At 50.1% G+C, this 12118-nt stretch overlaps 3 protein-coding genes across 3 annotated transcripts; 2 read left to right on the top strand and 1 right to left on the bottom strand.

The window, feature by feature from the left end:
• Positions 1-560: 560 nt before the first annotated feature.
• PFICI_08366 (uncharacterized protein) lies at positions 561-1626 on the bottom strand (the record flags this gene model as incomplete). The annotated part of the gene is made up of 2 exons (XM_007836947.1): positions 561-622; positions 768-1626. 2 exons carry the CDS (start codon positions 1624-1626, stop codon positions 561-563), a joined length of 921 nt encoding a protein of 306 aa, XP_007835138.1.
• A 1971-nt stretch (positions 1627-3597) lies between these two features.
• On the top strand, positions 3598-6139 carry PFICI_08365 (Protein transport protein SEC23; the record flags this gene model as incomplete). Its single annotated transcript, XM_007836946.1, has 2 exons — positions 3598-3821; positions 4027-6139. 2 exons carry the CDS (start codon positions 3598-3600, stop codon positions 6137-6139), a joined length of 2337 nt encoding a protein of 778 aa, XP_007835137.1.
• Positions 6140-7403: 1264 nt separating this feature from the next.
• On the top strand, positions 7404-8394 carry PFICI_08364 (60S ribosomal protein L12; the record flags this gene model as incomplete). The annotated part of the gene is made up of 5 exons (XM_007836945.1): positions 7404-7407; positions 7498-7531; positions 7731-7851; positions 7909-8293; positions 8381-8394. 5 exons carry the CDS (start codon positions 7404-7406, stop codon positions 8392-8394), a joined length of 558 nt encoding a protein of 185 aa, XP_007835136.1.
• Positions 8395-12118: the final 3724 nt, after the last annotated feature.

Raw genomic sequence — 12118 nt, 5'->3', positions numbered from 1 at the left:
GGTAAGTAGTAGTATAGTATAGTAGTGTGTGTGTGTGTGTGTGTGTGTGTGTGTGTGTGTGTGTGTGTGTGTGTGTGTGTGTGTGTGCATAAACTGGACCTGGATTCTAGTAATCGTCTCTGCCCACCACGATTGTGTCCTCGCCGGCTCAATATCGTCCATTCCGTACAGTCCGCGGAGAGATGTGTACACGCTACAACACGTGACACGGAACAATTTGAATTGCCCAGCCATAGTCTGTAGAGATATTCAAGGAAATTCTGCCATAACCATGTTTATAACTAGCTTTGCCTCAACATGGACGATTGCTGTATATGTTAGGGTGACTGCGCCTATCAATTGCCAATTTTCTTTTCTCCAGATATTGGTTTTACTTGATCGTGTCGTTAGGTTCATGAACTAGATATTACACCCTTTGCCATCACTCGTCGGACCATTGGCGAGCCAACCCGTGCTATGCTGACCACCGAGTCACTGTCTAGGCCATTCACCCACGTGGGTTCCCCCTGAAATACAATCTGTAGGTAGTCATCCACGAAATCATGCAGATGCCGTGCAAACTAGAAAAGTAGACCGCCCGCGAGCCCGCCCAACAACAGCCCGCCAAAGAGAGGACCAGCCACTGTCATTCATCCACTGGGTTAGCGAGACCAATCCTTTTATGATTTGATGCAGTACCGAAGATGCACATGACCTGTGAAGCTGACGAAAGCAAAAGAGCAGAAAATTCAGGACTAGACGCGCGCGGGGGTGGGGGGCTCGCTTACAAGGCATAGTTCCCATGCCGCCGCCATATCCATAACCATACGGCCGATCATAAGCACTGCAGGGAGGCCCGTAGCCGCCCGGATAGATGGGATCCGGCCGCAAGTGTCTCGCTCTCTTGTTCAATGGTCCAGGAGGCTTGTATATGATTTCTTGAATGTACGGACTGATGCGCTCAACTCTCTCAACGCCCGAGTATGTCGACCCGGGAGGCTCTAGATACACATCAAGGCCGTGGTCGTCCTCTCCGAGATATTGCGGCTGGCCAGTCTCGATGGCTGCCGACAAGCCCTTGCGGAAGATCTGATGCTGCTTGTGCATATCACGTTCTTGTTCCTCACGTTGTCGCCTCTGAGCCTCGCGCTGCTCGTGGGTGGTGCCGGTGATTTTATCCTTTACTTTGCGACCAAAGCTCCGGGGTCCTGCGTTATGTGCAGACGCAGAAGAGGAGGAGGAGGAGGATATGTTACGACCATGCCGTGCTACGGCCGGGTGGCCATGGTTGCTCTTGTTATCATTGCTATCCTGTTCTTCATCGCTGGTTTCGGCCGTGATGTCATGAATACTCGGATGTCGTGCAAGCCCTCGAATTCGCTCCCTCTCCTCTGGCGACACGGAATCTAGATACTCGCTGTCGTCGTATGGGTGATGCCAAATGGATCGCGGGGGGTCGGCCTTTGTGTCAACAAAAAACTGGTGCTTTGTTTTTGGATCAAAACTGCGGACCCAGCCCAGTGGTAGTGACCGCGACTCATCCTCCATACTCCGGCGGACTTCTGGGGAGATGCCGTTTCTGTCGCATCGCGAGAAGGAAGCCGAGCTCGTAGCTTCCTCGTATGTAGGTGGATCAGGACCAACCATGATTGTTTAGATTACAACCAGTTACGCAGTCCGAACAGCAGGCAGCGGTGCGAATTGTCAGCCAAGGAAAAGAGACAAGGCCATGAATGATGGGGGGGGAATAGCTTGCAGTAATCTAATCATCGACGCAGGTAGGTTCTAGGTTCACCATATACATCATCGCAAACAGTCCGGTACCACCCATTCGTACCAGGTAGCGCTCGACGTCATCTCGACGAGGGTGGCCATTACGCACACTAAGCTGGGGGTTATTAGACTTTACACTTTTGCGTCTTGCTGCTAGAACCTGTCCAGGAGGAATCGAGAAACCAAAAGAGAACCGCTTGGTGCAGGAAACCAAGTATTCAAACTACATTTCTCTGACACTCTGCATCAAAAGGGCCAATCAAGTACTTGCATGATGGCCGACAGCTCAAGATCATGGAAACAGTCAACAATGAAGACGGTTGTATATCATATTTATCGTCACTCGCGAGCACTCTATACAGAGACCCGGCGGCTCAGCTGAACATTGGCTTATACCGCGGTGCTCATTATCCGTCAGAGGTCTATGCGAATCCCGAATTAGGATGGACTAGCTAGACAAGCAGAGATCAGAAATAACAAAATCTTCCTCCTGCTCGTGGTTCATCGTCACTATTGGTCATGAGAAACTATCAGCATCACTAATAGTCAGTCTACTACCAGCTGGGAGATCCTGAAGCGGGGCTATTGCTTATCCGGCCGGAGCTCCTAATGGTGAACTGACTTAGTGTTGGATAAGGCTGTCAGTTATCAGAGTACAAAAAAGTCTTCGTGGCTCAGTTGGTTAGAGCGTCAGTCTCATATCATATTACATATGACTTGATTGAAAACTTCAAGATATCTGAAGGTCGTGAGTTCGAGCCTCACCGAGGACACGTCTTTTTGTCTGAATTATCTTTTTTTTTTCTTGGTCTATTCGATCCATGCCTATCGCCCCCTTCATTTTATAAACTCTATTCATTTGTCATGTCCTCTGTCTTTGCATGTTGCAGTATATATATGTCCAAGCTATTTACTCTTTTGTCTGTCTCCCATTTAAATATTACATCTTCTATCCTTCTTGATCTTACGGATACGGCTTTTAGATTTATGATAAAAATGGTTGTACTTGTGAATGAATAAGGGGTGACTAAATCTGCCGAGATTGCATGCGCGATACTGCTGAGTTGTATCTCCCAATTCATCTACATATGTCATAATATCGTCCAGTATTTCTACACAAAAAGGAAGCAACGTGGAATTATCATGCGGCCGTAGGACACACGAGGTTGAAAAACCGCCATCTTCTTCTGTTCGCCAACGGATTTGGTAGACTGCTAGAGAAAACGTCTAGGTTACCTAGATAGTAAATGTACCAAGTGCCCAAAAGTTTAGGTGGCCAGTTCCCGAGTCCCACATTTCTCTTTTGGCCGACTGGCTCTGCTTGCAATTGATGTTGCTGCTTGCTGCTGAGTTGTTTTAGTAAAGGTCCAGTCAGCCAGCCAGCCGCCCAAGAAGCTCCCAGAGCTGTCAAAGGCGTCAAAAGCCAGCGGCGCATATCTCTGATTTAATTACGTACCTACCTGGACGAGTGCGTCTGGTGTCTGGTACCAGCTACCTAGGTATTACTACCTACATTACCTACATTACCACCTTGTGGCGTACTGCAGTCCAGGCTGCACCTAGATACACAGTAGTACATACCTCTCAATTAATAGTGGGCGGTAGCTGCAACTTGTCCATATCCTCCTCCCACCACTACCACCACCATCATTCCCCACCAACAAAACCCCCAGTGTCAACGACGAGCAATAGACAGTTACGCCGACACCGACGTCCTGTCCCCCTCCTCTTTCCCAACCTTCACACACGCGCGCCGACTCGACACTCACCAGCAGGGAACAGAATATCAAACAATCCAGATCCATCAATCTCCCTCACCACTGTTGGACACCGGGGACAGACAGGATGGACTACGAGGCTCTGAAGGAGCAGTGGAGCGAGGTAGAGGACCGCGATGGTGTCCGCCTCAGCTGGAATGTCTTTCCAAGCTCGCGCATGGAAGCCTCGCGCCTCGTCGTGCCCATTGGTGCTCTTTACACACCTCTGAAGGAGAAGCCAGACACACCGCTGTTGCAATTCGAGCCCGTCGGTTGCAAGCAGCCCTGCCGTGCCATATTGAATCCCTTCTGGTATGTTATCTTAACACGTTTGCCATCTCCCTCCCCTTTGCCATGGTTCCCCGTCATGCCGTCTCTGTTGTCGTCGTTGGCCGGTCGCGTCGCCCCTAGGCTGCCGACATCGAAAAGAGCATATTGTTTTAAGAAAATCCACCAAGAAGAAAACCTCCTACCCTGCTTATCCTTTGTATTCCCCGTACTGAGAGCTCGTCTATAGCCAGGTTGATGTCCGTGCTCGTCTATGGATATGCCCCTTTTGTCTCTCGAGAAATCCGCTGCCGCCGCACTACAAGGACATCACCGCCAATGCAATTCCGCCCGAGTTGCATCCTTCCAACACCACAATCGAGTACAGACTCTCACGGCCGGCTCCCAGCCCGCCCATCTTTCTCTATGTCGTTGATACGTGCCAGGAGGAGGACAGTCTGGCTGCCCTCAAGGAGTCTCTGATCATGAGCTTGAGTCTCCTTCCTGAGAATGCCCTCGTTGGTCTCATCACCTTTGGCACCATGGCCCAGGTTCACGAAATCGGCTACAATGAGTGCGCCAAGTCCTACGTCTTTCGCGGCAGCAAGGACTACACCGCCAAGCAGGTCCAGGAGATGCTTGGCTTGCTGGGACCTGGTGTCAGGCCTGGTATCCCTCAACAGCAGCCCGGCCGTCCTCCCCTGCCCATGGGCGCTGCCACGAGATTCCTTCTGCCTGTGCAGCAGTGTGAGTTCCAGCTCACCAAGGCTTTGGAGCAACTCCAAAAGGACCCCTGGCCCGTCGCCAGCGACCGACGAAGCCAGCGCTGCACCGGTGTGGCCCTCAGCGTTGCCGTTGGCCTGCTGGAGAACGCTTTCCAGGGCTCCGGCGGCCGCATCATGCTCTTTGCTGGTGGTCCTGCCACCGAGGGTCCTGGCATGGTCGTTGGCCCCGAGCTGAGAGAGCCAATCCGATCCCACCACGATATCGACCGTGACAACATCAAGTACTATAAGAAGGCACTCAAGTTCTACGACACCTTGGCCAAGAGGACCGCACACAATGGCCACATCATTGACATTTTTGCTGGTTGTCTCGACCAAGTCGGTCTGCTAGAGATGAAGGGTCTCTGCAACTCTACGGGTGGGCACATGATCTTGACCGATAGCTTTACAGCTTCCATGTTCAAGCAGTCCTTTGTCCGTGTTTTCGAAAAGGACGGCGATGGAAATCTTCTCATGGGCTTCAACGCTCTCTTCGAGGTTCTCACTACCAAGGAGCTCAAGGTCACTGGCCTCATTGGCCACGCCGTGTCAATGAACAAAAAGTCAACCTCAGTAGGCGAGACGGAATGTGGCATCGGTAACACGTGCGCGTGGAAGATGTGTGGCATTGATCCCACCGCCAGCTATGGCGTTTACTTTGAAATTGCGAGCCAGGGCGGTCCAACACAGCATCAGCAAGGGCAACAAAAAGGCATGATGCAGTTCCTCACATATTACCAGCACTCGGACGGCCAATTCCACTTGCGTGTCACCACGGTTGCCAGAAACCTCAGCGGCCCAGCCGGCGATCCGGCTATTGCCCAGTCATTCGACCAGGAGGCAGCAGCAGTTCTGATGTCGCGCATTGCCGTCTTCAAGGCTGAAGTCGACGACGGCCCCGACGTGCTTCGTTGGGTCGACCGCATGCTTATCAGGCTTTGCTCGCGGTTTGCTGACTACCGAAAGGACGACCCTTCGTCCTTCAGACTGGAGAAGAACTTCACGCTGTATCCACAGTTTATGTTTCACCTCCGGAGAAGTCAGTTTCTGCAGGTTTTCAACAACTCACCAGACGAAACAGCCTTTTACCGGCATGTGCTCAACCACGAGGACGTTAGCAATTCTCTCATCATGATTCAGCCGACGCTGGACTCGTATGTTCTTGCGGGAGATGGCAGCCAGCCCGAGGGCCAACCCGTACTTCTGGATTCGACGTCGATTCAGCCTGACCACGTCCTCCTCCTCGACACATTTTTCCACATTCTCATCTTTCACGGTGAGACGATTGCTGAGTGGAGAAAGGCCGGATATCAGGACCAAGAAGGCTACCAGAACTTTGCAGCTCTGCTTGAGCAGCCCAAGGAGGATGCCAGGGACCTCATTGGCGACAGATTCCCACTTCCCCGTTTCATTGTGTGCGATGCTGGTGGTTCGCAGGCTCGATTCCTGCTCTCCAAGCTGAACCCTTCGACCACACACACCACGGGTGCATATGGAGGCGTTGGTGCTCAGACGGCGCAGACTATCTTTACTGATGACGTTTCACTCCAAACATTCATGGACCACTTGATGAAGCTGGCCGTCAGCGGAACGAACTAGGTCCGACGGTAGCTGCCTTATTTCATGAGACGTTTGGTTTTGGTCCGGGTTTTGCAGCGTGTTGGTGAGATGATACACATAAGCCAATGACCACAGGGGCCGGCTAAAATGATAGAAGCTTAGCGGGCGTCAAAAGAGATTTCGGATTACAAATGTTTGTTTGTAAAAATTGCCGTCCCTGGTGTTCTGTCTGTAAACGGGAATATTTAATTTGGCATTGCGGCTATACAGCTCGTGGCATCTGCATAAAAAAAAAAGATTCACCTACTAGCTCGTAGAATTGTGAGAAGGGCGTATGTGTGGTGTATAGTTGAAGGATCGAGTTGTAAAGCATGTGGCTGTTACATGGGAGATATGCTGTGCAAATTACACTACGTTAAAGCATTAGATACCTGAACGCAAAAGATTATTGGTACAGTTGACACTTGGACCAAAGGATCCTTTATCCTCTCTCGGTGGATCCCGTTCCCAAGAGGCAGGTTGCTGCCTCCAGTTACTCATGTAGGTGGGTGTGTTTGTGTAGGTAGTAGTGTAGAGTTGATGATTAGATGTACCACCTACAGAGGCAATGGTAATCCTCCGATTGTACGTCTGTATATGTGTGCTCTCGATGACATCAAGGTGTGCTGCCTATGTACTTGTAAAACACGAATATGCAAATTGAGGGCCAAAATGCATAATCCACCCTCGAACGCCCCATCTCTCCTCTCTCTGTCCTGCTGTTGTGTGAGTGGGCAACTTCGTAAGACCGACCCGACACAATAGATAGATCTGGATGTCTTGAAGGCGGGAGCAAAGAGGATTTTTTTCCCCCTCCCCAGGTAAAGGTAGGGAAATATACACCAGTGGTCTTCTACCTAGTCTTATATACAGAACAAAATACTTTGTGCTCGGGAGCTGGTCAGTACTACTATAATGATGATATAAAACGGAGCACAGTGTAATGCGAGGCAACAAAGTTGAAGTACGAAATCAATTAGCAGCACAGAAGTACATAGATCGAATAGCAAGTTCGATCTTGCAATTAAACAGTATAATGCAGATAAGAAAACAGGTCTCCGTCCCTCGCGCAGCACAAAAACAGCACAACCGGACCCATCCCCCACTTTCATTGGCCGCTCTCCGTCAACCCTAGGGACCCCCACAGGATTTGAGGAAATTCTGCAATTTTTCCAGCTTGACCTTTCTCGACCTTGGGCTTTTCGAGAGACTCGCGACAACCACCACACCAACCGATCGATCGAACCTCAAGACCACCGTCACAATGCGTGAGTACAACCTGCCGTTCCTTCTGTCTGCTGCCGAATTGTTCTCGGCGTAGTCGCTCGCGCAAGATGCTGACATCCTAAATCGCACAGCTCCCAAGTTCGACCCCAATGAGATCAAGGTGATGTACGTATCTCCCGAACCGGTATCGCGAAGAAGCACAGTAGGAGGATGGACAACCAGCAGCAGCAGCGGCAACAATAGAAGAAAAAAAGAAGAAGAGAAATAATACATTCGAGAGAATCCCACTCGCTCCGACCGACCGAACGCCCTCTGTTGCTCCCCGAGATGAAAGAAACCATGAACTGACTCAATCTTTTTACAGCACTCTCCGTGCCACCGGTGGTGAAGTTGGTGCTTCGTCCGCCCTGGCTCCCAAGATCGGTCCCCTGGGTCTGTCCCCCAAGAAGGTCGGAGAAGATATCGCCAAGGCCACTGGTGACTGGGTATGATTCCACAAAGCCCTCTCCCCTCCCACAAGGAACTTGCTGGACTGGTTCCAGCTCTGCAGTCTGGTTGAAAAGGAACACATGATTTGGCTGACAAGAAATGCCATTCAACAGAAGGGTCTCCGTGTCACGGTTCAGCTCACCATCCAGAACCGTCAAGCCGCCGTCTCCGTCGTCCCCTCGGCTTCCGCTCTCGTTATCAAGGCCCTCAAGGAGCCCCCGAGAGATCGCAAGAAGGAGAAGAACATCAAGCACAGCAAGTCGATACCCCTGGACGAGATCATCGAGATTGCACGCATCATGAAACACAAGTCCTTCGCCAAGTCTCTCGAGGGTACCGTGAAGGAGATTCTGGGCACCGCCTTCAGCGTCGGTTGCCAGGTTGACGGACGCAGCCCCAAGGCTATCCAGGACGACATCGCCAGTGGTGCGATTGAGAGTGCGTTTCCCCTTCTTTCTCCCTCGTTGGCCACTCTATGGCTACAACGCTTTTATCTCCAAATGCTAACGAGCTTGTTATTTGTAGTTCCTGAGGAGTAAAAATGGGTAGATTGATGATCAAAAAACGATTTCCCTTGCCGCATCTTTCTAGGAGTTCAGGAAATGGCTTTACATTAGGCCTCGCCGTCGACGAATAAAGGAATAAGCCAAACCCTGTCCTCGCTGCGTGAACCAGGTTCTCTGTTGCTCGCCCACTATCCTTCCATTGTCGTCATTTCCTCCCCCATCTTTGGTTTTTCCGAACCCATCAAGATCGTCAAAACACACCTTGCCACACTCTGAGATATACCCATTTCCCCCATGGTCGTTCTCAATTTTATGTCAAGGAAGAATAATACAAACCACTTACTCACCGCAACCCCCAGTCAAATGGCATATGGAGGTTGAGGTCCATCTTTCATGGTTTACATACCTCGGTCCAGTATGGCAGTCAATTACTAGATGAACTTATGATGCACATCGTGAAGCGCATATCCTTTACCCATCTCTATGGTTGACCTACCACCAACTTGATTAATCCCCGCTCCTGGATATCTCTTGATTCCCTCCTCCGACCCCTCCATGACAGGAACTATGCACTTATGTATTCCGTGTACTAACACTATGAAGCATTGTTTTTTCTTTTTTCATTTTTTTTTTAGGTCTTCAATTTCTGTCTTAACCCCCTAGTATTGGCTTCGTGTATCTCTAAGTTAAGGAAGCCTGTCCGCGGCTATGTAATAACTGACCCGGAAGATCCAGATCTTGTAAACCAAAATCTAGATTAGAACCAAACAGGTACTTAGGCAATGATAGCCAAGTCTTTTGTCCTCTCGGCATTCATATTTTCGTCGTACTTGGAGATGTCTTGGTTGAATACTTGCAAGCTAAAGAAGCCCTGTTTGCATTTGCGAAGCACATAATAGTCGTTTGGAGCGGTAGCCCAAGGCATGATGTCAGTCAGCATCTGAGGGGCGACGACGTACGTGGCCGGCCAATGATCCTTTTCGTGTCTTAGCTACCTGGGTTCCAGTCGGATCGGGTAGGCTGTCAAGATGTAAGACTCAACCTACGATTTGATGCCGACAGTCATGTCTTCCAACTGATGGAATATCGAGCTTCTGTGCGGACACAAGTTTTTTATTTTTATTTTTTATTTTTATGTTGCTCACAAAGGGTTTGCAAATACATGTACTTAGTTCATGTAGTCAGACTGTCTGTTGTCCTTGTCCTCACAAACAAGCAGTGGGAGTCTTTTCGGCCGGGCAGGCTGTGCGTCAAGGCCTATTCCTGGTAAGCGATCTTCCGAGCAGCCCGATGAATCCGGATCACACAGATGTGTTATATTGGAAAGGACATTATCAGCACTCCCAGTTGTCGTGCTGCAGGATCGCCAGCCAGGCCCAAGAAACAAATCCACACGGGCGCTGAGAGAGTGAGGGAGTGTGTATTCATCCTGGCTGCTCGTTTTTTTGTTTCCCCCTCTCCCAGTGGGTTTTAGAAGAACCAAATAGGTCAATGGCCTTTCAGCCAATCACGGGGCTCACAAAGATGAGAGTAGCCTGAATTCTCGGTCACCGGATAAGCACACATTGTCCCAATTCTCTCAAGGTCGAGGTAGGTTCTAATCACATCTGGGTGGGATGAATGGCACTACCACAAGTGGCTTTGCGGCATGTATCGACAGACCTATGGGCAATTCATGCCCATGCCTGATGTACGCACACATAACTTTGCTATTGTCTGCTGACTCTAAAGGTATATGTATATATATATGATGTCAGTTGTGTACATTCAACCCATTAAAGAAGCGAGAAATCAACCACACATATATATTGGGCACCGACCTGGACGTTGTTTGCTTTGCTTACGACGCGGCTTGCCCGAGCCAAAGCGAGCACTTCCACATGTGTTTCTGCATGCATGCAGCCAATAGCGATTTCTCGATGTGGGTGTGGGATGCCCGGGGACTACCTAGGCAAATGTCCCGAGCATTCCTATGGGGAGGTGGACATGAGATTTCCATGTCATGTCACGGCAGGAGCCTCATTGCCGCCCGCTCTGGCATCACCCACCCGCACAAGCACACCAACGAGTGACTCTTGATGAGGTGCCTCACACACAGTAGGTAGCCTAAAGACCAGCCACCGATGGTCGGGAGCGAGGGAGCGAGGTGGTAGAGATAGACACGCGAGCAGTAAATACAATACACGCAGTAGCCAGCACGGAGACGAGAGACTGATGGAATTATGGCCCTTTTCCCTCATAAGCAGGCCCTTCTCCCTCCTCTCGCCCTTCTCCCTCTCCAGGATCGACGGCGCCGTGAGGGCAATCAACGTCAAGCAAGCCGGGTGGGTGCCGTTGGGCTGGCGCTGGCTACTACTACATAGTACAAATGCATGCCGACACAAAGAAATATATCATGTGTAGGGTAGGCAAGGTAGGCTCTAGGTGACTGGCTGACTTCCCGTGGCTTACCTGTGTGCCGCACTTGTCACATCTGTCACCCTTGAAAAAGAGTTGCAATGTTACCCGAACCATCCACCAAATGAGAGTGGCGCACATGCGCATACGCATACACACATGTACACGACGAACAAGCAGACTCTTCTCACACACCTACTATGGTATTCTCGCTCGAAAACGCTGGGCCAAGTAGAGTTGTGCGAGCGATTTGGGGGATTCTCTCCTCAGATGGTTCTATGGGAGATCCCTGCCGCAGCTGGTGGGCGCCAAAGCGGAACGCCCCAGTCAAGCCATGGCGTGTAATAACTTCTCGTCGCCGTTGAGCCAGCGAGCCTATTAGCTACCACCTACTGCCTGTATACTATACTTTCGACGCCCACTCCACTCCACCAAAGCACCCATCCACCAAATTGAGCCACCTTGCTGATTCTGTGACCAGTGTGTGTGTGTGTGTGTGTGTGAAAGTATATGAGTATATGAGTATATGGAGAATCATGTCTACACATTATGTATGGGGACAGGAAATAGGAAACAAGTGCCCTTGGTCATGAATGTTCTTTTGCTCATGGGGGAACGAGGGGTACGTTTTGACAGGACAGCAAATGCTTCAGAGTCTAATGTGCATCATTATATTGATTGTCAGGCCAGGTCAGAAACACCGCCGATGATGAGGACGGTCTTGGACGAATGAAACGTCTTATCAAAAGGGTACATGTAGCGGAGTGTGCACCATGCAGCAAGGTATCGTCTAGTGTGCATACACTGACTGCTGTTATGGATGCGCGCTAGTAGCCCTGCAGGAACCAAACCCTGTCCACAGAGGGGACGAGCGGCGTCATTGGCAGGCTCCATCTACCACACTAGTAGTGTACATGCGTACTAATCACCCCACCACCACCTTTACCTATTTAACGTACACAGTACTACTGCTAACTCTGCAAGTATGTAGGTATCTTGCCTGTTTCTTCTTCTTCTTCTTCTTTTTCTTCTCCTCACCGGGCACTCTATACTGTCCGGTGTGATATTGCAAACATTACTAAAAAATAAACTTGCAATTTTTTGTGCAAAATATGTTTCTTTATGACTCCTTCACTGTCCACGAAAACTATAGTCGCGAACAAGAAACAGTCGTCGCTAATATATAACTATCTGACCGACTGACCGAATGACTGATTTGACTCTAGATAGGTATATAGCCTACATTCATTCATACGAATACAGCTTGAGCTTGGTTAAAAAAAAAAGGCTGACAGGGCTGGCTGGCTCCTTTCCGGCTCCTTGCTTGCCGAGGCGGGCCCCTTCCACTCCTTTCGTGTTT

This window comes from Pestalotiopsis fici, assembly GCF_000516985.1.
Source record: "Pestalotiopsis fici W106-1 unplaced genomic scaffold PFICI_Scf_5, whole genome shotgun sequence".
NCBI lineage: Eukaryota > Fungi > Ascomycota > Sordariomycetes > Amphisphaeriales > Sporocadaceae > Pestalotiopsis > Pestalotiopsis fici.
This window is presented reverse-complemented; position numbering and strand designations above follow the sequence as displayed.